Source organism: Neoarius graeffei, chromosome 2, assembly GCF_027579695.1.
Source record: "Neoarius graeffei isolate fNeoGra1 chromosome 2, fNeoGra1.pri, whole genome shotgun sequence".
Taxonomy (NCBI): Eukaryota; Metazoa; Chordata; class Actinopteri; order Siluriformes; family Ariidae; genus Neoarius; species Neoarius graeffei.
The window spans coordinates 65,672,776-65,700,698 of NC_083570.1; the positions used below are offsets into that span (position 1 = coordinate 65,672,776).

At 44.5% G+C, this 27,923-nt stretch overlaps 1 protein-coding gene across 1 annotated transcript; it reads right to left on the minus strand.

Moving 5' to 3' along the window:
• Positions 1–495: 495 nt before the first annotated feature.
• hprt1l (hypoxanthine phosphoribosyltransferase 1, like) lies at positions 496–21,384 on the minus strand. The gene is made up of 9 exons (XM_060914717.1): positions 21,324–21,384; positions 16,641–16,747; positions 16,084–16,267; positions 14,088–14,153; positions 13,953–13,970; positions 13,609–13,691; positions 5,797–5,843; positions 854–930; positions 496–766 (listed from the first exon to the last, which is right to left on the minus strand). The coding sequence occupies exons 1-9, from the start codon at positions 21,342–21,344 to the stop codon at positions 719–721; spliced, it is 651 nt and encodes a 216-aa protein (XP_060770700.1). The 5' UTR covers positions 21,345–21,384; the 3' UTR covers positions 496–718.
• Positions 21,385–27,923: the final 6,539 nt, after the last annotated feature.

Genomic DNA, 27,923 nt, shown 5'->3' on the forward strand with positions numbered 1-27,923 from the left:
CTTTTTGAGTTGCGTTGGGAACAAACAAACAAACAAACAAAAAGGCACAAACATAACCTTCTCCAACACAGTCAGCAGGGGTAATAAATGAATTAATTTCTTCTTTTGCTTAATTGTTTTCGTGTCATTAAGAGGGCTATGGCTCCTACTGAAATAATTAGAAATACCTACAATACAGAACAAAACATTTTTCATTTATACTCATATTAAAAGCAAAAACACACACATTAGGTTTGCTTTATTGCAGGAACTCATTACACGATCACCCTGACTTCACCAAAAAGTGATAAATATTCTTTACAATATTAGTAGGAGTAACATAAATATAGTCATGCACTGGATTCATAACTTGAACTCAAATGTCTCTTTCTTTCTAAACTACTGCCACATACCTGACATTTTGTTTTATAACATTTAAAAAAAAAAAAAAGTCAAGTATATCCTAAGGCCTCCATAGGAATAAATAAAAACATATGCATAAAACAGTTCCTAATAATGACATATTTCTTGTTTATGATACTAATACAAATTACCTCTAGGCCTCATAATTCTGAACAAAAATATTTTCCCCATCATCCTTTCATTCTCCAATATCTTTGGCCTATTATTAAATGAAGTTCATACTCCTTCAACCAAAAGTCAAATGTAGAAACACAACCAAGAGAGAAGGAGGTCACAGTGGTCTCAGTCTTCATGCATCCAGCATTTTATACTCTGCTCATACTTTGTACTTTTCTTTTGCCTGGTCACTTAGTATACAGATGTGCTGAAAGGAAATAAAGAAGAGACTCATGAAATAAACAAACATTCCTGAAGTAGTCGTCACATGTTGGTGCAACTCCGTTATACTTACATTCAAATCCCTGAAGTATTCATTGTAGTCTAGAGCATATCCCACCAGGAATTTATCAGGAACCTCAAAACCAAAGTCTGAAAGAAAAAGTCAAAAATGTAAAAATCTACACCACTAAAAATGCAAGGAGGATTAGGGTTGAATATATCCACAGCACTCAGCTGGAAATTACCCTCAGTCTATAATATTTTCTTTTAAAATAAATAAATAAATAAATAAATAAATAATAAAAAAGAGACCCCTCCTGTGGGTTCACCACCCACAGAGGTAGCAGTAGGGGTTTGGTGCAGTGTGGATTGGGTGGCAGTCGAAGGCAGGGGCCTCGACGACCTGATCCCCGGACACAGCGGCTGGCTGTTGGGACATGGAATGTCACTTCGCTGGGGGGGAAGGAGCCTGAGCTTGTGCGGGAGGTTGAGAGGTACCGGCTAGAGATAGTCGGGCTCACCTCCACGCACAGCTTGGGCTCTGGAACCCAGCTCCTCGAGAGGGGCTGGACTTTCCACTTCTCTGGAGTCGCCCGTGGTGAGCGGCGGCGGGCTGGTGTGGGCTTCCTTATAGCTCCCCAGCTCAGCCGCCATGTGTTGGAGTTTACCCCAGTGAACGAGAGGGTCGCCTCTCTGCGCCTTCGGATTGGGGAGAGGGCTCTTGCTGTTGTTTGTGCCTACGGGCCAAATAGCAGTATAGAGTATCCGGCCTTCTTGGAGTCCCTGGGAGAGGTACTGAGGGGTGCTCAGACTGGGGACTCCATTGTGCTACTGGGGGACTTCAATGCTCACGTGGGCGATGACAGTGACACCTGGAGGGGCGTGGTTGGGAGGAACGGCCTCCCCGATCTGAACCCGAGTGGTGTTTTGTTATTGGACTTCTGTGCTAGTCACAGTTTGTCCATAACGAACACCATGTTCGAGCATAGGGGTGTCCATAAGTGCACGTGGCACCAGGACACCTTAGGTCGGAGGTCGATGATCGACTTTGTAGTCGTGTCATCTGATCTCCGACCCTATGTCTTGGACACTCGGGTGAAGAGAGGGGCTGAGTTGTCAACTGATCACCACCTGGTGGTGAGTTGGATCCGCTGGCGGAGGAGGAAGCTGGACAGACCTGGCAGGCCCAAACGTATGGTGAGGGTCTGCTGGGAACGTCTGGCCGAGCACTCTGTTGGGGAGGTCTTTAACTCCCACCTCCGGGAGAGCTTTTCCCAGCTTCCAAGGGAGGCGGGGGACATTGAGTCTGAGTGGACCATGTTCTCTACCTCCATTGTGGACGCAGCTGTTCGGAGCTGTGGCCGCAAGGTCTCCGGTGCCTGTCGTGGCGGCAATCCCCGAACCCGGTGGTGGACACCGGAAGTAAGGGATGCCGTCAAGCTGAAGAAGGAGTCCTATCGGGCCATGTTGACCTCCGGGACTCCTGAGGCAGCCGACGGGTATCGGCAGGCCAGGCGTGCTGCAGCTCGGGCAGTTGCGGAGGCAAAAACTCGGAACTGGGAGGAGTTCGGGGAGGCCATGGAGAAGGACTATCGGTCGGCCTCGAAGAAATTCTGGCAAACCGTCCGGCGCCTCAGGAGGGGGAAGCAGTACTCTGCCAACACTGTTTACAGTGCGGGTGGGGAGCTGTTGACCTCGACTGGGGACATTGTCGGGCGGTGGAAGGAATACTTTGAGGATCTCCTCAATCCCACCATCATGTCTTCCACTGAGGAGACTGAGGCTGATGACTCAGAGGTGGACTCGTCCATTACCCAAGCTGAAGTCACTGAGGTGGTTTGCAAGCTCCTCGGTGGCAAGGCACCGGGGGTGGATGAGATCCGCCCTGAGTATCTCAAGTCTCTGGATGTTGTGGGGCTGTCTTGGTTGACACGCCTCTGCAACATCGCGTGGCGGTCGGGGACAGTGCCTCTGGAGTGGCAGACTGGGGTGGTGGTCCCTCTTTTTAAGAAAGGGGACCGGAGAGTGTGCTCCAATTATAGGGGAATCACACTTCTCAGCCTCCCAGGGAAAGTTTACTCCAGGGTACTGGAGAGGAGAATTCGACCGATAGTCGAACCTCGGATCCAGGAGGAACAATGCGGTTTTCGTCCTGGTCGCGGAACACTGGACCAGCTCTATACCCTTCATAGGGTGCTCGAGGGTTCATGGGAGTTTGCCCAACCAGTCCACATGTGCTTTGTGGATCTGGAGAAGGCATTCGACCGTGTCCCCCGTGGTATTCTGTGGGGGGTGCTTCGGGAGTATGGGGTTCGGGGCTCTTTGCTAAGGGCTGTCCGGTCCCTGTACGAACGGAGCAGGAGTCTGGTTCGCATTGCCGGCAGTAAGTCAGACCTGTTCCCAGTGCATGTTGGACTCCGTCAGGGCTGCCCTTTGTCACCGGTTCTGTTCATAATTTTTATGGACAGAATTTCTAGGCGCAGCCAGGGGCCGGAAGGAATCCTGTTTGGGAACCACAGGATTTCATCTCTGCTTTTTGCGGATGATGTTGTCCTGTTGGCTTCTTCAAACCAGGACCTTCAGCATGCACTGGGGCGGTTTGCAGTCGAGTGTGAAGCGGCTGGGATGAGAATCAGCACCTCCAAGTCCGAGGCCATGGTTCTCGACCGGAAAAGGGTGGCTTGCCCTCTCCAGGTTGGTGGAGAAGTCCTGCCTCAAGTGGAGGAGTTTAAGTATCTCGGGATCTTGTTCACGAGTGAGGGAAGGATGGAGCGTGAGATCGACAGGCGGATCGGTGCAGCCTCCGCAGTGATGCGGTCGCTTTACCGGTCCGTCGTGGTGAAGAAGGAGCTGAGCCAAAAGGCGAAGCTCTCAATTTACCGGTCGATCTACGTTCCGACTCTCACCTATGGTCATGAGCTTTGGGTAATGACAGAAAGAACAAGATCGCGGATACAAGCGGCTGAAATGAGTTTCCTTCGCAGGGTGGCTGGGCGCTCCCTTAGAGATAGGGTGAGAAGCACAGTCACTCGGGAGGAGCTCGGAGTAGAGCCGCTGCTCCTCCACATCGAGAGGAACCAGCTGAGGTGGCTCGGGCATCTTTTTCGGATGCCTCCTGGACGCCTCCCTAGGGAGGTGTTCCAGGCATGTCCCCCCGGGAGGAGGCCCCGGGGAAGACCCAGGACACGCTGGAGGGACTATGTCTCTCGGCTGGCCTGGGAACGCCTCGGTGTTCTTCCCGAGGAGCTGGCCGAGGTGTCTGGGGAAAGGGAAGTTTGGGCTTCCATGCTTAGACTGCTGCCTCCGCGACCCGGTCCTGGATAAGCGGAAGAAGACGAGACGAGATAAAAAGAGACCCCACCCACCCCTCGAGACAAGCTAGCCATTTCCGCACTAGCTAATGGCAAGTGCAGAAGAGAAGTGAAGATGAGAGCGCAAGCAGGTTGGACTGGATGGAGGATTGTATCAGGAGTGATTTGTAACTGAAGGTTGCCAGCAAGAGTGAAAAGGAAAGCGTACAAGACAGTAGTAAGAGCAGCTAATTGTACGATTTGGAGACCGTGGCACTGACAAAAGACAGGACGCTGAACTGGAAGTAGCAGTGTTGATGTTGAGATTTTCATTAGGAGTGACAAAGTTGGACAGAATTAGAAATGAGAATATGAGAGAGACAGCACATAGAGGACGGCTTGGAGACAAAGTGAGAGAGGCGAGATTGAGATGGTTTGGACACGTACAGAGGAGAGATCAAGGGTATATTGGGAAAAGAATGGAAGAAGAATTGATGATGAGGAGAAGATGGTTGTTGATGAGGAGGAGATGATTCATGATGGAGGAGGAGAAGAAGAACATTGAGGAGGCAACAAGCTAGCTATTTACAATAACATCAAACCACAACTAAATAAATACATTCACAATACGTAGCAACCAGCAGCTGTTCCTTGGGTAAACCCATGAACACACATTACAGAACTTGTAGGTCCTTCTGGCATCAAACTGTTGTTGAAGTTGGTGTTAACAGAAGAAGCGCTTCCCTCCACTTCAGGGTCCAATTACATACATTTGTGCATCACATAACATTCCCATTGCTGAAGTGAAAATGCTTTCTGCGGACATGAGCAGCCAGCCAACATCACTGCAGATAAAACAGTAACTGCTGCAAGTTTATTCTAAATGTCGGCCTGTACGCTGGAAGCTTTCTACATTGTAAAAAAAAACACAGTTAAAAAGTGAGTGTAACCCAGTTAACATCAAGTTTACTTTGTAAATACAATCCAGAGAGAGAGAGAGAGAGAGAGAGAGAGAGAGAGAGAGAGAGAGTGTGTAAACTGCACATACATAACATTTATTCATGAATTTCTGCTAGTTTTTAAGACCAAAAGAGGTTTGAATTTGAGCTTGGAATTATGAATATTTTGATTTATCCTTTCAGTTCAATTTTCATTACCGTTTCTGGAGTTCCAGTGTAATGCCGATGTTGGGAGAGTTGGCAATATTATTACCCATATCTTTCAAAATCAGTTTTGAGCATTTAGCAATCTGTACCATTAATCTCTGACTAGTGAGGCAGCTTGTGCTCGCTCACAAATACACACCCTAAATCAGTTCCAATTACTCAAAATTGACTTCCACCTCCAAAGTGCATCATCCGGAAAGGATTCTCCCAGCATTTATACCATAAAACCTTGAAACTTCACCACACTTGTGGCAGTAAGAACATTTACTACATAGTGCGACAATATGTCTCGTAAGCATGCTGAAATCCAGCAGGTCATTAATGGATACTTCGGTGGATTGTAACAGAATCCAACAACTTCAATCTCAGAGCAGAGTAAAGAAACAGTAACGTGCTTTGAGGACAAGAGCTTATTAGCTTCCAGCCGACAAACAGCACGGCATAACCACTACAGACAGAGACGCATCAGCTTGGGTCCAAGTCTGAGATCATGAGCAGCAAGATTTATCCTTTCAGTGTGAAAACGCTTCATACAGTAGAAATAATAGAAAGGTACTCACAATCAGGACGGTATCCTGAGCTTCTTGGGGTCCTTTTCACAAGTAGGCTAAAATGGATTCAACAGATTAATACATTTAATACAAATATCTAGTAAAAATACTAATCAAATATACCGTATGCGGAGAGGCTCCGGTTGAAGTTATGGATTCTCTGAGGTGACCGACATTGTATTATTTTGTGACGGGTGCAGTCCTGAAGAAAATAGTACCATGCCAGTCACCGCAAAGAAACCACAATTCCCAGTGCCTCTCAGTGCATGCTATATTTCATTTATATACCTCATCAAAAAATTCCAAAATCAAGTGTTAAGAATTAGAAATAAATCTGGGGGGGGAATCTAAATCTCAAGGCATAATCATGATATGTACGAGCTCTACACACACAGAAATGCTCATGGAGCCACAGCCATGACTCAAGTTGGTTACTAAACCATTACTTTTGGTATTTGAAAAAGAGACTAAGCAGCACATAATTACTGACTCACAAAATCAGAAAGCTGTTAAAACTGTTGATTTGTGTGGTTATTTTAATGTGTTCAGTGGAAAATCCCCCTGGCTGAAATGCTAATGTTTTTGTTTCGATTGTATTAATGACTTCTATTTTTGTCTGTATTTTGTCTCATCTCATTATCTCTAGCCGCTTTATCCTGTTCTACAGGGTCGCAGGCAAGCTGGAGCCTATCCCAGCTGACTACGGGCGAAAGGCGGGGTACACCCTGGACAAGTCGCCAGGTCATCGCAGGGCTGACACATAGACACAGACAACCATTCACACTCACATTCACACCTACGCTCAATTTAGAGTCACCAGTTAACCTAACCTGCATGTCTTTGGACTGTGGGGGAAACCGGAGCACCCGGAGGAAACCCACGCGGACACGGGGAGAACATGCAAACTCCGCACAGAAAGGCCCTCGCCGGCCACGGGGCTCGAACCCGGACCTTCTTGCTGTGAGGCGATAGCGCGAACCACTACACCACCGTGCCGCCCACATCATGAGATACATTGCTTAAATCAATGGTGGAACTAGGGCTGTGCGATATGGGAAAAAAATGAATATCCCGATACATTTTCTCCATTTCACGATATACGATATATATCTCGATATATTTAAATCTCCTCTAAAGGACCCCATGAAATCTAACTTTTACTCTTTACTGTTTTCACTACAATCCCTGCAGATTAAATAACATTCTTGGTTAACTTTACAGGTGGTTTTCAACAACACATTTTAAATTTTCATGTTAGTGATTAATCACAATTGAACTGAAATAAGACTATTTTTATTCAACAAAGATGTGGCACAAACTGCAAAAACAATCTTGAAAATTGCAACAAAGGGGCAACACAATACAGAGCTGCTCAGAGCTCAAACCAATAAAGTGCAAGCTCGACACTGAGAAAGACATTTAGCCTAAATAAGAAAAGTGCTCATTCATTAAATTATTTTAAAAAATAGATCTCCAAGCTATTAACCTGACTACTGAGAACCACTGGAACATTCACAATAGAGAGAGAGATTGAGGGAGAGAAGAGAGAGATCTGCAAAACATCATTTTTCTCTTTGCACACTTTTGAACTGAATGTTTTCTGGCTCTGCCTCTCAGATGTGTATAATTCCGGTATTGACTTCTCTGTAAAATGTCTGCGACCAGGCAACTCATATTTGGGATCAAGTGTGTTTAGTAATTTTTGGAAGCCTGGTTTTTCCACTATACTAACTGGGATCATGTCTTCGGCGATGACGTTAGTGATCGCATCCGTTATAGCTCTCCATCTCTGACTCGTTTTCTCATATGGAGGGGCTTTGGAGAACGAGGCCGCTATGGTCATTTGTTTAGCTCGTGGGCAAGTAGTTCGGAGTTTAAGAGACTCTTCATACAGTACTGTACCGGGTGAGTCTTCAGGTGATGGAACATATTTGTAGTGCTGCCGCCTTTCGTGATGACAGGTTTTTTTGCACACTTTACAAACTGGCATTTGCTGTTCCACGTCCTCCTCGTGATATCCGAAAAAAATGCCAGATGACTGACCCCTTACTAGTTCATTTAGGAACCAATTCGTCCGCTTCCATTTTTAATTTGTCGCTGAAATTGCCAGACCTTACACGGTAGCCTATGCAACACCAGCGATTGCACGAACTGAGTCAGTGCTGTAAACCGAAACTAGAAAATCTTCCCGCCGCTGCCAGATACTGCTGACGTTTTCCAGCCCATAATATGTTCAAAACCCGCCAAAACGCACTTAAAACCGCCCAATCTGGCAACACAACCGAAACTAGAAAATCTTCCCGGAAGTTCCTTTCAGCACCGAGATGTCGCCCGGGATTGGTTGGCGAGTGCGTGACGTTATTGTTTTTTTTACCCTTAGGCAGCCTCTCACGTTACTGCCTGAGGGACAGGGAGAAAACCACCGGAAAAGGTTTTAAACAAACACAAAACAAACGCAAGTCGGAAGATGACCATAAAATACTCGATAGTTATGATATAATAATTTTATGTATCGCACACAGAATTTTCGGCGATATATTGAGTATATTCGATATATCGCACAGCCCTAGGTGGAACTATTTTATGTCACGTGAGCCATCCTTGGCCAATCTCTGCATGGGAATTTTTGATGAGGGATATAGTGATATGATTTTTTTTTATTTTTTACCCTCAATTTGGTCTTGCTAATCCTGCCCACTAGCTAACTGCCCAGGAGGGTGGGGCTAGAACATGCTTCCTCTTGTTTCGAACATGCATCAAATACAGCATAACCCACTCGGAGGAAAGCGCTCGCTGCCTTATTCTGCATACAAACACCCGCAACCAGCTGTGACTGACAGGGGAAAGAGTATAACCCAGAGAGCACGATAAATTCTGCCCTTTTGGCTTTCCATGGCATTGTCAGGACTCAACCTCGCAATCTCTAGAAGACAGGGTGAATGCTTTTCCACTGCACCACTCTGGAGCGAACGTGCAAAACAAAGACTAAGTGTTACAGTGCCACCTGTTTGGGTTTTTTTTTTTTTGTTCTGTGCTCATCTTCACAACCTGGCTGATATACACAGGTCTTGACAATATAGGAGTGACTGACCCTAATATTTCAAGTTTAGATAAATGAACCTTGTTCTTACTTAAGAGTGTAGATAAGGGAAAGTAATTAAAATTAAAGAAGCTGCTAAATGTTTGCATCGATGATTGACATATAATGTGAGAAACCGTTCTGGCAGTAGGCATAAGGTGCTGAGCAGATTGGTGGTGTCAATTAAAGATTAACAAAATCCAAAAAATAAAAGTCCTTTTTACTGACAGATAATATCCATACTCGACATGTTCAAGTGTTCATGTGTTCATATTTGTCAGTATCGCATATGCGTTATCTAGCCAAGCGAGATTAAACTTCATAAAAAGTGAAGTCTGTTGATTCACGGATTTTGTTGCCAATAAAACTCACATGGTTACAGGACATTTCTGATTAGATTTTCTGAATCAGAAGTCTTCATTTGTCACATACATTACAGCACAGTGAAGTTCTTTCTCTGTATTTAACCCATCTGAAGCAGTGAAAACGCACAGAGAGAGAGCAAGCACAGTGGCACCTGGGAATTTTTTTTTTTTTAGAATTAGAAGCCTTTATTTGATGGCTCTGTGTAATGAAGGTAAACGGTGTACTAGTAAGCCAGTTACATCATGGGCAGAAATCCAGTTTCAGTGCAAATGGCTGCACCCAGGCAAGTTTATCTTGGCAATATCGTAACTTTTCAAGGTAGACTGCCTTTCAGATTTTAAGTGTAGGTCATAAAAAGAATTTTCCCGACACCCAATTATTTTTGTTTAGTGGACCGAAAGCTACTGAATTCGAATCACAGACTTCCAATTTTATTAGATTTTTTTTTTTTAAATAGAACAATTAATGAATGGGGGGGGGGGGGGGGGGGGGGGCGGGGCGCGGCATGGTGGTGTAGTGGTTAGCGCTGTCGCCTCACAGCAAGAAGGTCTGGGTTCGAGCCCCGTGGCCGGCGAGGGCCTTTCTGTGTGGAGTTTGCATGTTCTCCCCGTGTCCGCGTGGGTTTCCTCCGGGTGCTCCGGTTTCCCCCACAGTCCAAAGACATGCAGGTTAGGTTAACTGGTGACTCTAAATTGACCGTAGGTGTGAATGTGAATGGTTGTCTGTGTCTATGTGTCAGCCCTGTGATGACCTGGCGACTTGTCCAGGGTGTACCCCGCCTTTCGTCCGTAGTCAGCTGGGATAGGCTCCAGCTTGCCTGCGACCCTGTAGAACAGGATAAAGCGGCTAGAGATAACAAGATGAATGAGATGAATGTAGGGCCACGTGGCCCTAAATTCGCCGCCATTTTTTCCTGCTTCACCATGACCCAATTCAAGATACTATGTCATGCATCATGTGGTGGGCTTTCCCCGTTCACGCAAGGCGTTGTGGGATACAAATTTGAAATGGGAAAGAAAAACGGCGGACGCGAGTGTGATCATGAAATGTGAAAGACTGACTACAGTAACGGAAAAGTGAGAAGAAAATACATTATATTGCGAAGGAAAGGAAACGCAGGACCAAACTAATAAATATCAGCGGTCAGCGAGCACCTCGGTTTAACGACAGAATGATGTAACTGTCAGTGCATGGTCAAGGTAAACCTGTAGATGGCAGTAATGCAACACTGTGGATCCCAGCTGCCGTAAAACCCAAAAGAACATGGTAAACCTGCGCATGCGCACACGGACGTCCTCTATCTGCTTGACTGCGCAAAGTGAGCAATTTCATGCACGTTGTGAGGGAATCCCCTCAAATTAAACAACTTCCCAGCCACAGAATGGCCTTTTTTGGGGGTTTTTTTTAGATATTGCAGAAATAAACATATCACAATGACCAAATTTCAGAGGGAACTAAAATTTCACCAACTTTATGAAATCGAAAGGCTGTCTAGTTTTAAAATGGATAAATTGTTATAAAGTTTTATTTTTAATTTAAACACGGAGAGGCACATCAGGTAACTTGCCATGATTGGTAAACAGCGTTTGAGTTTTTTGCTTGACTTTAACCAAAATGCGATGTACACCACAGGTTCCCAACCTGATCCTGGAGTACACCTTGTGCCGTACATTTTAGTGCTCCAACACACCTAGTTCAACTCATAAAGGGACGATAATCAGGGGATTAGTTGCAGTGGGTGCATTATGTGCTCTTTACATGGGATAGTGGGCTAGAGGGTGCAACTTTACAAGTTGCACCCTCTTTCCTTCATGTTTACATGCTCACTTTCTATCGGTGGTAAACCAAAGGTTAGACAGGTAAACAAGTTTGCATGCGCAAATCAGTGATCAGAAGTTTGTTTTTAACTTCCTGTCCTCTTGCTGCTCATTTCTGTTTAAACACTCAGTGATTTGGTGGGAAAATCAAGTTTTCACTTCTGGAAAACTGATTCACTCCGAGTGACGCGTCGTCCAGAGAACGAATCGACTCAGTCGGCTCTTTTAGATTAATTTTAAATTGAAAAAGCAAACAAATTATCTGCATCTCTCCACAACTGGATGAGGGTAAGAATTTCTTCTTTAGTCCAGTTATCACTGCAATTGGCTTGGGAATCGCTTGACTCCATCGGTTAAAGGCAGAGACGTTTGACAAGGAAAAGCACTCGAGAAGAACTGATCACTGAATTTGCTGTGAAGCAGTCTTGTCCGGATGAATGCTATCGTTACATTACGTGACAGGCATTCAGCAGACACTCTTATCCAGAGCGACGTACAACATAACCAGAGCAGCCTGGGGAGCTGTTGAGGGTTAGGTACCATGCTCAAGGATACTTCAGCCATTCCTGCTGGTCCAGGGAATTGAACCAGTGACCTTTTGGTCCCAAAGCTGCTTCTTTAACCATTAAGCCATGCGTGCGCAAGCCTTGCCACCTATTCTACACCCCAAATAAGTTGCACCATCAGGTAAAGTGGAGTAAGTTTGCACCCACCAGTGTCAAAATTGTTCATGTTTAGACAGGCAGTTGCGCCAGGGCCACTTGTTCCGGCACAAGTGGGCGTGTAAAAGTACAACCCCGATTCCAAAAAAGTTGGGACAAAGTACAAATTGTAAATAAAAACGGAATGCAATAATTTACAAAATCTCAAAAACTGATATTGTATTCACAATAGAACATAGACAACATATCAAATGTCGAAAGTGAGACATTTTGAAATTTCATGCCAAATATTGGCTCATTTGAAATTTCATGACAGCAACACATCTCAAAAAAGTTGGGACAGGGGCAATAAGAGGCTGGAAAAGTTAAAGGGACAAAAAAGAAACAGCTGGAGGACCAAATTGCAACTCATTAGGTCAATTGGCAATAGGTCATTAACATGACTGGGTATAAAAAGAGCATCTTGGAGTGGCAGCGGCTCTCAGAAGTAAAGATGGGAAGAGGCTCACCAATCCCCCTAATTCTGCGCCGACAAATAGTGGAGCAATATCAGAAAGGAGTTCGACAGTGTAAAATTGCAAAGGGTTTGAACATATCATCATCTACAGTGCATAATATCATCAAAAGATTCAGAGAATCTTGAAGAATCTCTGTGCGTAAGGGTCAAGGCTGGAAAACCATACTGGGTGCCCGTGACCTTCGGGCCCTTAGACGGCACTGCATCACATACAGGCATGCTTCTGTATTGGAAAATCACAAAATGGGCTCAGGAATATTTCCAGAGAACATTATCTGTGAACACAATTCACCGTGCCATCCGCCGTTGCCAGCTAAAACTCTATAGTTCAAAGAAGAAGCCGTATCTAAACATGATCCAGAAGCGCAGACGTCTTCTCTGGGCCAAGGCTCATTTAAAATGGACTGTGGCAAAGTGGAAAACTGTTCTGTGGTCAGACGAATCAAAATTTGAAGTTCTTTATGGAAATCAGGGACGCCGTGTCATTCGGACTAAAGAGGAAAAGGACGACCTGAGTTGTTATCAGCGCTCAGTTCAGAAGCCTGCATCTCTGATGGTATGGGGTTGCATTAGTGCGTGTGGCATGGACAGCTTACACATCTGGAAAGACACCATCAATGCTGAAAGGTATATCCAGGTTCTAGAGCAGCATATGCTCCCATCCAGATGACGTCTCTTTCAGGGAAGACCTTGCATTTTCCAACATGACAATGCCAAACCACATACTGCATCAATTACAGCATCATGACTGCGTAGAAGAAGGGTCCGGGTACTGAACTGGCCAGCCTGGTCCGTTTTTATTTACAATTTGTACTTTGTCCCAACTTTTTTGGAATTGGGGTTGTAGCTTTAGAGCAGGAAAACATGAACACGTGCAGTACAGGGGTACTCCAGCAACAGGCTTGGGGGCCCGCGGTGTATGAACTCCTCACAGCTCCATCTGGTTGAGAATCTGCTGCTTGATAAACACGAGTGAGTGTGTGTGTGAGAGAGTTACAAGCCAGGTCTTATGGGATATGATCTAATAAATGGCTTGTCTTAGATTGTGTGAAGAGTGACTATCAGTAGCAGTAGGCAGGGACTGCTTTCATACTGCCATTCAGCACAAAGACTTTCTTCAAGGCATTCAGATAGGAGATATACAGTATAAGAAGAGCCACTTAGTAATTAATACACAGAAAGGAGTGTCTCGACCAGTTCTATCTTCTTATGATCAAGTGACTCACATGGCTCAAGACATGTGACTTTGAATCATGTATTGTGCCTGGCTTAGAGCTGTACCAGGGCTCCTGGGGACAGTTTTAGATTTATACTGAAATTCCTCTTTGGCACAGATGTGTCCCGTACATCATAAACATCAGGAATAATGGCCATCGTTACCTGGCCACTTTGACCATCTTGGGCTGACATTCATTTAATAACATCAGCAGAGTTTCCATTGTCTTCCCGGTCTCTATAATATCCTGTAAAGCATCCAAAGAAGAGGAATTAATAGTCCACTTGATTTATTATTAATGGATTAGGATCACAGTGCAATGCAAAATTCATCCTATCAAGTGTCTTCCAAAGATCATACACTTTTTATATGTCTAAAAATATCATAATACGGTGTACGAGGTCAAATGATTAGCTGCATTTTTCTTGCACATATTAAATAGAAATGTCACCAAGAGTCAGTCAAAATAACTTCACTTGAAATCTTCAAATTAAAAACAAAAACTCACCTCGACCACAAGCACATTCTGTTAATGTAGTAACAAAAAAACAAACAAACAGTAGTTTAAAAAGCATTCCAAAGCAAAGAGATGATCACTGTCTTTCGAAAACATTACAGATATAAAATAAAAGCAAAAGTTCACCTTTCCAGTGAGAGTCGTTAATTCGTCCCCTCCAATAACCTTTACACAGTTTGTCGACTGGTCATTCTGGAAATAAAAAAGGTGAAGATTTTAGGGAAACAGTACCATCTGAATAAACATTTAAGGAATGATCGTACTGATTATTCTGGGTAAAGCTAGAGTGTTGAAGTAAATATAATCTGGAACTGGTTCTAGAGAGGTATTCATGACATCATAGTAATGCGAGATGATCTGCTCAAGAACCATCAATACGGCATTGATTGTGTGCACAACAAGAGCTCTGCTGTGCACAATACACCTGCAGATATGGTCATAACCCGCACAACAGAGTACCACTTTATAAACCAGTCTCAATCAGAAGTTAAAAAGCATTCATTGTTTTTATACTTATACAGGGAGTGCAGAATTATTAGGCAAATGAGTATGTTGACCACATTACCCTCTCTATGCATGTTGGCCTACTCCAAGCTGCATAGGCTTGAAAGCCTCCTACCAATTAAGCATACCAGGTGATGTGCATCTCTGTAATGAAAAGGGGTGTGGTCTAATGACATCAACACCCTATATCAGGTGTGCAAAATTATTAGGCAACTTCCTTTCCTTTGGCAAAATGGGTCAGAAGAAGGATTTGACGGACTCAGAAAAGTCAAAAATAGTGACATATATTGCAAAGGGATGGAGCACTCTTAAAATTGCCCAGCTTTCGAAGCGTGACCATCGAACAATCAAGCGCTTCATTCAAAATAGTCAACAGGGTCGCAAGAAGCGCGTTGAAAAAAAAAAGGCGCAAACTAACTGCCCGTGAACTGAGGAAAGTCAAGCGTGAAGCTGCCAAGATGCCACTCGCCACCAGTTTTGCCATATTTCAGAGCTGCAACATCACTGGAGTGTCAAAAAGCACAAGGTGTGCAATACTCAGGGACACGGCCAAGGTAACAAAGGCTGAAAAACGACCACCACTGAACAAGACACACAAGATGAAACGTCAAGACTGGGCCAAGAAGTATCACAAGACTGATTTTTCTAAGGTCTTATGGACAGATGAAATGAGGGTGAGTCTTGATGGGCCAGATGGATGGGCTCGTGGCTGGATCAGCAAAGGGCAGAGAGCTCCAGTCCGACTCAGACGCCAGCAAGGTGGAGGTGGGGTACTGGTATGGGCTGGTATCATCAAAGATGAGCTTGTGGGACCTTTTCGGGTTGAGGATGGCGTCAAGCTCAACTCCCAGTCCTATTGTCAGTTTTTGGAAGACACCTTCAAGCAGTGGTACAGGAAGAAGTCAGCATCCTTCAAGAAAAACATGATTTTCATGCAGGACAATGCTCCATCACACGCATCCAAGTACTCCACAGCATGGCTGGCCAGAAAGGGTCTAAAGGAAGAAAGATTAATGACGTGGCCTCCTTGTTCACCTGATCTGAACCCCATAGAAAACCTGTGGTCCCTCATCAAATGTGAGATCTACAAGGAGGGGAAACAGTACACATCTCTGAACAGTGTCTGGGAGGCTGTGGTTGCTGCTGCACGCAATGTTGATCGCAAACAGATCAAAACACTGACCGAATCCATGGATGGCAGGCTTTTGAGTGTCCTTGTAAAGAAAGGCGGCTATATTAGTCACTGATTTTTTTGTTTGTTTGTTTTTGAATGCCAGCAATGTATATTAGTGAATGTTGAGTTGTTATATTGGTTTCCCTGGTGAAAATAAATGAGTGAAATGGGTATATGTTTGTTTTTTGTTAAGTTGCCTAATAATTATGCAGTTATAGTCACCTGCACACACAGATATCCTCCTAAGATAGCCAAAACTAAGAAAGCCCTACTCCAACTTCCAAAAATACTCAGCTTTGATATTTATGAGTCTTTTGGGTTCATCAAGAACATAGTTGTTTTTCAATAATAAAACTAATCCTCAAAAATACAACTTGCCTAATAATTCTGCACTTCCTGTATTAAAAAAAAAAAGGTGCAGGAATATTTAAGACCGGCACTCACACAGTAGCTCTTCAGCCTAATGAAATCTACAGTCAGCGGCACAGATCTGTCGCTGTTCCGATTCAATGCCTTAATGTAATCCATCAGGTCTGCAAAGAATGTATACCCTCCTTTCAGTACGCACAGGGCCACAATATGTTGCGCTCCCATATCACGAACAATATCTCTGGCCAAGCGCTCAGTCCTAGAAAGAAAAATATATCAATGGGACAAGCAATATGCAAAAACTGAAGTAGTATGGAACGTTTTAGTGACCTGAGAATCACCTCAGAAGCGTCACTGTGACAGAATGCACTATAGAAATGCTATGCGCATGCAAGGGATGTTCATGGAACTTTGTTTAACAAATTTGTAGAAATGCACAATTCAAATCACATGCTTATCCTGTGGTCGAAGCCCAGGCACGGCTCACAAAGCTGGATGAAGACAGGTCTTTGCCGACGTTTTAAGTTTTATGCTCTTCCACATGTCTTGACGAATAAAGCGATCACTGTTAAACTGACTGAGTTACTTATGTTGCTTAAGCAGCTCGCTGATTAGTTTAGAGTAAAACTTACCTGTCCTTTATGAGACCATTGGGAATGAGAACACTGTCCAAGTCTTCTTCGTAGTGTTTGGGTACACAAAAGAGGCTCAGTGCATACCCCTTATCCTCATCATCTATCTGCAAAATAAAAAAAAAGGAATAAATGTCTTTGGCCTATATGTTTCTGTTTAAGATCCATCATGAAAGGTGCTTTAATGTGGTGCATATGCATTGAGGAAGTGTCTGCTGTGTGGAGCCTATAAAGTTGAGAACACGCGCCAAGAGTAGTTCTGAAGGTATTAAACCATACCGCTCCATGTCACTGCAGTGGCACCTGTACACCTCTTGTACCTTTAATATGAATGGTCGCTTGATAACGTACATATGGTCTACCTTTAAAGCCATTTGATGTTACATGACAGGACTACAATTACCTTTAAAAGTAAAGTAAAAGGTAAATCTGCTTTAAAAGTACATCAGTGGTTCTTAAAGTGGGGGTCATTAAACATTGCCGGGGTCTGTGATTGTTTCACCGAGTTACAGTGCTAGAAATATAGTGACAAACCATTAACACCAACTAATATTAAAAGGAACAGTCCACCGTACTTCCATAATGAAATATGCTCTTATCTGAATTGAGACGAGCTGCTCCGTACCTCTCCGAGCTTTGCGTGACCTCCCAGTCAGTCAGACGCAGTCAGACGCGCTGTCACTCCTGTTAGCAATGTAGCTAGGCTCAGCATGGCCAACGGTATTTTTTGGGGCTGTAGTTAGATGCGACCAAACTCTTCCGCGTTTTTCCTGTTTACATAGGTTTATATGACCAGTGACATGAAACAAGTTCAGTTACACAAATTGAAACGTGGCGATTTTCTATGCTATGGAAAGTGCGCACTATAATGACAGGCGTACTAACACCTTCTGCGCGCTTCGGCAGCGCATTGATATCTGAGCTCCGTATCGATGCGCTGCCGAAGCGCGCAGAAGGTGTTAGTACGCCTGTCATTATAGTGCGCACTTTCCATAGCATAGAAAATCGCCACGTTTCAATTTGTGTAACTGAACTTGTTTCATGTCACTGGTCATATAAACCTATGTAAACAGGAAAAACGCGGAAGAGTTTGGTCGCATCTAACTACAGCCCCAAAAAATACCATTGGCCATGCTGAGCCTAGCTACATTGCTAACAGGAGTGACGGCGCGTCTGACTGCGTCTGACTGACTGGGAGGTCGCGCAAAGCTCGGACAGGTACGGAGCAGCTCGTCTCAATTCAGATAAGAGCATATTTCATTATGGAAGTACGGTGGACTGTTCCTTTAAGGTGCATATCCTGGACCAAATTCTTTTTTTTTTTTTATATGAAAGTATGTCCCTTTACACACTCATCCAGAAGGGTAATTTTACACAAGGCCATCTGTCTACAGCAGAAAAAAAAAAAAAAAACACATCTGGAAAAATCCCAAGGGAGTCTGGAGCCAGATTCGTGACGTCACGTGCGGAAGCGCCAGCAGGCTGCGCGAGCTTGCACGTTTCAGTGCACAGCCTGTGTAGACCAAGTTTAGCAGCTAGCAATTTTGCATTGAAATATGGAATTGTCGCCTGAGCGCAGTGTGGGAAACGATGAGTACTAATCCCATCAACAACCATTTTAATAATTACGCAAGAACGTTGAAGAAATTTGCAGAAAACCGCCAGGTCGTTTTCTCATAAACAAACCAGCGCTGACGTAGGATTCAGAAGCAGGGATGTGAGTGACAAATTTAAAAAAAAGAGGAAAATTTTTAGGCTCAACAGACGACCCCGAAGGGGTCGTCACGACAACGAAGTTGTCGTGGGGAGGGTATGGGAGGGTGCGCCCTCCCATTGGTGGGGGTCTGGGGGGTCTCCCCCACGAAAATTTTTGTAAAAAGGACTTAAAATGGTGACATTTTAAGCACATAAAATGTAAAATTTCTAAATTAGCACATTTCAGTTTAAAAAATGTTTTGGTCAAATTTCATGGTGCTTTAGTGATACATGTTTCAGAACTTTACAAAAAAATTTTGAAAATGAGAAAAAAGTGTCATGTTTCAGGTTTGGGGTGCCGTGTCTGGCCTTAAGTCTGAAAAATGTTACCATTGATACCAAACTACCACCACTACAAATGTCATGTTAGGCCATATGAAAATAATTTCTTGTTTCTCATCACTATTTTTCCTCAAAATGGGTAGGACGGGCTTATTTTATTTTTATTTTGTTTTATTTTTCTGCTATGTGGGGGATAAAACACGAAAAATTGGAATGGTTGGAGCAGACTCTGGTTTCAGAGGCATGACGCTAAATTACCAGTGTAAAAAAAAAAGTTTATGGTGGGTCAATTTTTTTTGGTTCGGGCTGTAATGATTATGAGGAACAAGAATATAATTTTATGTGGCCTTACATAACTAGCAATAAAATTTAAACCCTGCCACCAGTTCATAGTACATGTACTTAGGCCCAATCCCAATTCTAATTTCTACCCCTTCCCCTCCCCCTTCCCCTTGAAACTGAGCTACAAGGGATAGGGCTTGAAATTCAACCCCTACGTATTGGGATAGCCCTTCAACGATCGCATACGTCATCGCGTACCTCCGTCAGCGTTTACGTTAGCAAAACGCGACCAAATGCGTCACTGGCTGCGACCAGCCGCTACAGTCAGAGCCAGAACAGAAATCTCTGCTGGCAGGGTGTGATTTGTTAACTAACACCACTGAATGGGATATCTTTGGCGCTTCGTGCACCACATCCGACAGAATGAGGTGTCAGAACACTCATGTAAACAATAAAAGCGAGAATAACAGAACAAAACGTACGCAGTCAAGCAACCGAAAACAATACTCACTCCCAAAGCTTTTTAGCAGCAGCTTGGATTTCAGAAATCGCTGCTCATTCTCAGCTCGAAAGCGAATCAAGCGGCGTGTTTCCTCTGGATAACAACTTAAAACACGTAAATAATGGAGAAAATACATTTATGACAATCTTTCGCCGCGGGAACCGCCATCTTTCTGAAATCCGCATGAAATCTCGCTGAAATCCGCATGGCATTGTGGGAAATCACTCAAACCCCTTCGTTCGGAGTCAGCTCCAGGAAAATCTCCGTTTGGAGGGGTACAGAAGCCCTACCCCTTCCCCTCCGCGTTAACTGGGATTGGGATACCCCTACCCCTTCACGTGAATGCGCAAAATGGAGGGGAAGGGCCAAGGGGTGAAATGGGATTCGGCCGTAGCAGTGCATGTACAATAGCGACTCCTCTCCACACAGCGATAATGATCAGATCGCTGTAAGGAGCTTTCGTCACTTCCGCTTAGTAAAATCCGGAAAAGTTTCATGCCAGACTTTACCGAATATTTATTTATTTATTTATTTTAATTTTAGAAAACGCGGAAAACGATTTTTTACGCGGAAAGGCAATTTGAAAAACGCGGATTTCCGCGGAAACGCGGAGATTTCACATCCGTGCAGAAGGAGGCGTCCCGCACGCGACATCATGAAAATCAAATCAATGTTTGCCGGGAAATCCAAATGGCAAGTTTTTTCAGAGGCAGATGAATTCGCCTCAAATGGCTTGATTTCAACAGAATTTTTCTAGTATTGCGCAAGGTAAAAAAAATTTGCACAAACTGTGACAGATATTTGACCAAAGTTGAATATAAAACAGGAGAATTACACTGATCTTGCTCCTGAATTTACTCGTGATATGCACTTTAAGGGGCGGCACGGTGGTGTAGTGGTTAGCGCTGTCGCCTCACAGCAAGAAGGTCCTGGGTTCGAGCCCCGTGGCCAGCGAGGGCCTTTCTGTGCGGAGTTTGCATGTTCTCCCCATGTCCGCGTGGGTTTCCTCTGGGTGCTCCGGTTTCCCCCACAGTCCAAAGACATGCAGGTTAGGTTAACTGGTGACTCTAAATTGAGCGTAGGTGTGAATGTGAGTGTGAATGGTTGTCTGTGTCTATGTGTCAGCCCTGTGATGACCTGGCGACTTGTCCAGGGTGTACCCCGCCTTTCGCCCGTAGTCAGCTGGGATAGGCTCCAGCTTGCCTGCGACCCTGTAGAACAGGATAAAGCAGCTAGAGATAATGAGATGAGATCCTTTGAATGAAATGGATTTAATCCAAAAAGTCAACTTGGACCTAAATCACTATGGTGCTGATAAATAGACAAAGTATTACTGGATACATTTAATGTTCATTATAGAACAGGATAAATCTGTACTGAGGATATCTGTGGAGTTTTGTGAAAGGGGTCACTGGTTAGAGAGGGGGGAAGAAAAAAAAAAGAGATACTTTTTTTATATAAATGAAACATGGGTTACAAAAAGGTGTGCACTTGAGGATATTCAGCTCTCTTTATTTCTCTGGGCTGAGGGTAACAGGTAAACAAGGATGTCTCCCTGGGCAACAACAATCTCTCTCTCTCTCTCTCTCTCTCTCTCTCTCTCACACACACACACCCTGATCATAACAACATCCAGTGCAGGTGCATCTCAAAACAAATCACAGCCCTGTGCCTCAGATACTCCTCGTCTAAACACTCCATGATAAGCGCCTGGGACGTCGCCTGCATCCATCCCACACCCTCAAAGGGCTCGAACGCACAAAACCGACTCATCCCACAGTTCCTCAGCATGTTCCACCCACAGAGCCACACCAGTGGCCATGCCAGCACCAGTCAGATAGAGCACATGAGACCCAGCTCACCTGTAAATAAGAAGAGGCCATCCCGCACCCAGCAGCTCGTCCTTGAAGCGCACTACGGTGAGACTGCCGGAGTCATGCTGCTCTCTGCGCGCGCGCTCCTGTCGCTCCCCGTGAATTTGAAGACGTGACGTCACAATCCCGTTTCCTTAATAATCTGATTTCAGCGAGAGCGTCAGGGGGAGTGTGGAAGGCCAAAAGGGACAGTGACGACTGGAATCTACGAGAGCGTCAGGGGGAGTGTGGAAGGCCAAAAGGGACAGTGACGACCATTTTTACACTGAGTGCACCAAAAACAAGTGTTGCCTGGCAAAACAAACCTCACCCGGTAGCACTTATGATGAATACAAAAAAAAAAAAAATTTGACCTTGTTTGTGAACATACTTGACCGATAAACATGGTTCTGATTCTGATTCTCTGCTGCTCTCAGCCAATCAGAACACATCATACTACTGCTCGATTGTTACACTCTTACAGCCATGGCCGTAGCCAGCTATGAGACCCCCGAGGTCCGGACCTCGGTCATTTTTCTCAACTCATTATCCTGTTCTACAGGGTCGCAGGCAAGCTGGAGCCTATCCCAGCTGACTACAGGCGAAAGGCGAGGTACACCCTGGACAAGTTGCCAGGTCATCACAGGGCTGACACATATGCCGCTTTTCCACTACAAACGCGGCTGTGCCGTGCTGAGTCGGGCTGAGTCGGGCTGAGCGGGGCTGTTGGAGTTGCATTTCAACTACAACCGCGCTGAACCGTGCTGGCTGGAAGTGGGTGGACACATTGGGTGGAGTTAGCGAAAGTGGGTGGACGTCACGTGATGTCGTTAAGCGGCGCAAACAGTGACATCAGTGAGCTTTTAAGCGGTAGTCTCACGACCCGGATAGTAAACAATAAACATGGAGTCGTTAGTGTTGCTGGTCTTGGTGCTGTGGCTTGTTGTCGCCGACAACGCCAACAGATACTCGCAAGAGCGTATAGATGAGGCGAGGCGCATAAGGCTTCATAATTCTCGTAATTCTCCTTCTTCCGGGTTTACGGTGTTTACAGATCCCAGCATGCTCGCGGGGCATGTGTGGGCGTGTGAGGACACTCCTCCTCACCAATCAGTGCACAGGGGAGTGTCTCCTCACGCCCCTAGCCCCACTCGGCTCGGTTTGGCTCGCTTCAGCCCCATTCCAAAACCGTGCAAGTTTTGGGTGCTAAGCAGGGCTGAAGGGAGCTGAGTCGTGCTGTTCTTAGATAGTCGAAACGCGAGCCGTGTCGGGCTGAAGTGAGCTGAAGCGAGCTGAAGTGAGCTGAAAAAGGGTAGTGGAAAAGGGCCAATAGACACAGACAACCATTCACACTCACATTCACACCTATGGTCAATTTAGAGTCACCAGTTAACCTAACCTGCATATCTTTGGACTGTGGGGGAAACCGGAGCACCCGGAGGAAACCCACGCGGACACGGGGAGAACATGCAAACTCCACACAGAAAGGCCCTCGCCGGCCACGGGGCTCGAACCCAGACCTTCTTGCTGTGAGGCAACAGTGCTAACCACTACACTACCGTGCTGCCCGCTAAATATTCAACTGGATAAAAAAATAAAGAATAACATTAAAACATCTCTGTAAAAGGTGCATTGTTAATTACAGTCGGAGGAAAATGTTTGTACACCCTTTGGAATTTTTTACATTTCTGCCTAAATTGGTCATAAAACATCATCTGAACTCTCCAGCAATCTTAAGAATGAACAAACAGTGTCTGCTTGAACTAAAACCACCCAAACATTTGCGTTTTATCATATTTTTATTGACCATAAGATGGAATTATTCACAGGATACGGAGGCATAAGTAAGTACACCCTTTGATTTAGTAGCTAGTTGACCCTCCTCTGGCTGCAATAACTTCAACCAGACGTTTCCTGTAGTTGCAGACTAGACGGGCACAGCGATCAGGAGAAATCTTGCACCATTCCTCTTTGCAAAACTGTTGCAATTCAGCAAGATTCCTGGGATGCCTGGAATGGATGGCTTTCTTGAGGTCATGCCACAACATCTTGATTGGATTGAGGTCGGGGCTTTCACTGGGCCATTCCAGAACGTGAATTTTGTTCTTCTGAAACCATTCTAATGTCGACCTGCGTCTGTGTTTAGGGTCATTGTCCTGTTGCAGGACCCATCCTCTCGAGTTTCAGCTTTTTGACAGATTGCCTCAGGTTTTTCTGCAAAATATCTTGATATACTTGAGAATTCATTTTCCCATTGATTATAGCCAGTTGTCCAGGCCCAGAGGCAGCAAAGCACCCCCACACCATGATGCTACCGCCGCCATACTTGACAGTGGGGATGAAGTTTTGCTGATGGTGTGCTGTACCGACTTTCCTCCACACATGATGTGGTGTGTTCCCCCCAAACAATTCAACTTTGGTTTCATCAGACCACAATATGTTTTTCCAGTGGCGCTGAGGAGCATCCAAATGCTTTTTCGCGAACTCCAAACAAGCAGAAATGTTCTTTCTGGACAGCAATGGCTTCATCCGTGGCCTTCTCCCATGAATCCCATTCTTGTTCAGTGTCTTTCTTATAGTAGATGTGTCCACAGTGATGTCTGCATGTTTCAGTGATTTCCTCAAGTCTTCAGCGGACACTCTTGGATTCTTTTTTACCTCATTGATGATGACTCGCAGTGCCTTTGGAGTGATCTTCACAGGGCGGCCACTCCTTGGCAGAGTAACAACCGTTCCAAATTGTCTCCATTTATACACAATTTTTCTAATTGTAGACACATGAACACCAAGGGTCTTAGAGATGGTTTTGTAACCCTTTTTAGCTTTATACAAATCAATTATTTTGTGTCTTAAGTCTTCAGACAGCTCCTTTGAGCGAGGCATGATGCACAGAACATGCCTCTCATCAAAACACACCTTTTAACTGGTTTTCCAGTGGGGTGGGTAGCTTACGACACACCTCAGTGATTGGACATCAGGTTGGCTCACACCTGAGTCAAATTGTTTAATCATCTAATTAGTCTAATTAGCTCTTGGATGAGCCTTAGCTAAGGGTGTACTTACTTATGCCTCCCTATCCTGTCAATATTTCCATCTTATGGCCAATAAAAATATAACATGTAAATGTTTGAGTGGTTTTAGTTCAAGCAGACACTGTTTGTTCATTCTTAAGATTGCTGGAGAGTTCAGGCGATGTTTTATGACCAATTTAGGCAGAAATGTAAAAAATTCCAAAGGGTGTACAAACATTTTCCTCCGACTGTATGTTAAACGTTGATTCTGTCTTCTGTGTCTGTTTCGTGCGCACGGCTCTGAGACCAAGAACACAAAAACGAATGAGCGCATGACTCGGGGGAGGAATGCAGTGCAGTAGACACGTTTTTTTTCATGGTAACCATCAGCGCATTATCATGAAGCTGTTAAATTTACATTTTCAAAGCAGCACAGTTGTAGCCTATCTTATTTGTGATTTTAAAAATAAATCATTCAATAAGCCAAAGCAATAGAGTGGAAAGTTTCAATTTATGTTTGCCTTGGATAACTTTGCCTTGTGATATTAGAGAGGGTAAGAGGATCTTGGTGGGATTGGGTCCTCTGTGTCTGTATCTCGCATGTGTGGGAGAGCAAGAACAGAAAAAAAAAACAAGATAGGGCAGCCTGAGTGTGTGCAAGTGCGACCCCCAAAAGAACACAGTTCTAGACACTGCGAGTGCTCATTCTAGAGCGTGTGCATGGTAACCATCAGCGCACTTCCATAAAGCTGTTAAAATTTAGCATACAGGTTTTCGAAGCAGTACAGCTTTGTTTGTGAACTTTAATAAATCATTCGGTAAGTCAAAGTAATATTTGTAAGAAGGGTTCTGACTTGATTTTGCTGTGGTGTAAAGATAAAAGGCTGACAGTGACACATGTAGAAATGATCTGGACATGGCTCTGGCCTTGTCATAAAGGTTGAGGTTTTTATTTAAATAGACTATAGGCCTTGATTTGGATAACTAGTGTTTTACAAAGCTAGCCTACAGCTAGCCTTCAGCACTGACTGAATTAAATATCATTATATGGTCATTTCACCCCTCTCATTTAAACATGTCGAAAATTTTTCGGTGCGCGCATCACGGACCTTGGTGATTTTAAAATGCTGGCTACAGCCCTGCTTACAGCACGACACTGTATATGAGGCAGTAGCCACAAAAACCTTGACCTTGACCAGACAACCCTCAAAATGTTGGCGGTTCTATTGGAGACCAATGCCCATCTATCCTGAAAGTTTCATGAAGATTGGTTCAGCCGTTTTCCTGTAATATCGTTTACAAAAAACAAAGAAACCCATGGAAAACAATACCTCACTCTCTGGTGGACTCCGTCCTGGGGCAAATTAACAAAAAAATGCCAATTAACAGCACAAAATAACTACTCCTTATCAGAAGTCAATACAATGCAGGGACGGCCATGTTTGAGTAAGACGTCAGACACCATTTGTATTTTTTCTCTCTTCGTAATGAAAATATAGCCTGTTTTCCTGTCCTATCATGCAATCTACTTCCAATAAAACATCTCATGTCATCTCATTATCTCTAGCCGCTTTATCCTGTTCTACAGGGTCGCAGGCAAGCTGGAGCCTATCCCAGCTGACTACGGGCGAAAGGCGGGGTACACCCTGGACAAGTCGCCAGGTCATCACAGGGCTGACACATAGACACAGACAACCATTCACACTCACATTCACACCTACGGTCAATTTAGAGCCACCAGTTAACCTAACCTGCATGTCTTTGGACTGTGGGGGAAAGCGGAGCACCCGGAGGAAACCCACGCGGACACGGGGAGAACATGCAAACTCCACACAGAAAGGCCCTCGCCGGCCACGGGGCTCGAACCCGGACCTTCTTGCTGTGAGGCAACAGCGCTAACCACTACACCACCGTGCCGCCTCAAATAAAGCCTACTGGGGGGGGGGGGGGGGGAGTCAATACAAAGTTACTTATATAGGAGGGAAGTGGGACAGATGGTCATCTCTTACAATGCTGTGGTTTTGAGTGATGTAACTATGCTAGCTATAGCTGCTCGAAGCATGGGCTTAGCATCGGCAATGTAATTGTACTACTTTAAATTCCCAGTTCTCATATGAACATTAGGACTCCTGAATAGAAGAAGGGACTGGAAGTACACTGACCAAATTCCAGGAAAGATCACCAACAAAGAACTCCAGATCACATCCTCCGTAGAGTGTGATACAACAAACAGTGGTGGGTTTCCCAAAAGCTTCTTAATGCTAAGAGCATCTTAACTAAAAGAGAGAGGGTTCATTGCGCTGCTCACGCTACCATTTAACAATGATCTTTGTGCTACGATGTTTTTGGGAAACTCAGCATAGAATGTCATCCACTCCCCAGCAGCCCAGGGCCATGGTTTCAACTGGGTTCTGAAGGATGTAAATAACAAAAAAAAAACTATACTACTCCTACTACTAATAATAATAGGCCTGCATCACTTAAGCAAAATGCTCAGTGTGGGTTATACTGGTTGAGGAGATCTAGAGATCAAGACTTGCCATAACTGAACCATTTAGAGCTTGTTAATCTTATGTAGGTTTTTTTTTATACTAATTTAACTCATGAATGTATTGATCACATGGGGATTGCTGGACATTTTTACAAGGAGAAGCACATACGTTCAATTTTAGAGTCTCGTAATCAGCATGATTGATAAGCAACTTTTGGGCAGCAACAAAAATGAATCTGAGGATTATTTAGCTACTGCTGGCACAACATTTGTTCCAGCGTTATGACTGATGTTGAAGATTTTATAGAGAAATCACAAACATATCACCTATTTACACTTTTCTCATCTCATCTCATTATCTGTAGCTGCTTTATCCTGTTCTACAGGGTCGCAGGCAAGCTGGAGCCTATCCCAGCTGACTACGGGCGAAAGGCAGGGTACACCCTGGACAAGTCGCCAGGTCATCACAGGGCTGACACAGACAACCATTCACACCTACGGTCAATTTAGAGTCACCAGTTAACCTAACCTGCATGTCTTTGGACTGTGGGGGAAACCGGAGCACCTGGAGGAAACCCATGCGGACACGCCCATGCAAACTCCACACAGAAAGGCCCTCGCCAGCCACGGGGCTCGAACCCGGACCTTCTTGCTGTGAGGCGACAGCGCTAACCACTACACCACCGTGCCGCCCTATTTACGCTTTTGTTCTTACAAAAAGCACTGGCAACCTGGCACTGGTCAGCATATCCACATGGGTTCTGATACATAGTAGCTAAACATTGTTTTTAAGATTATGGGCTTTTAAAAAAAAAAAGTGACAATGATGTAAACAAGGTTTGTAATGATTTAACTCTACCCCTTAATGACGACCCTGTATATATCCCATAATGATGACATATGACGCCTTGTCTAAAACCTTGTCTTTAGATTTTTTTTTCTTGTAAATATGTCCTAAGGGTGAACAGTATATACACATATACAAGGGTGGCTGTAGCAACTGCTTTAAGGGGTAAAGAGTTAAGGTTAGTGTGCATGTATGCAGTGGATATTATAAGCAGGGCAGAGCGTTAGTCTAAAAAATAAATAAATAAAAACCCTTCAGTG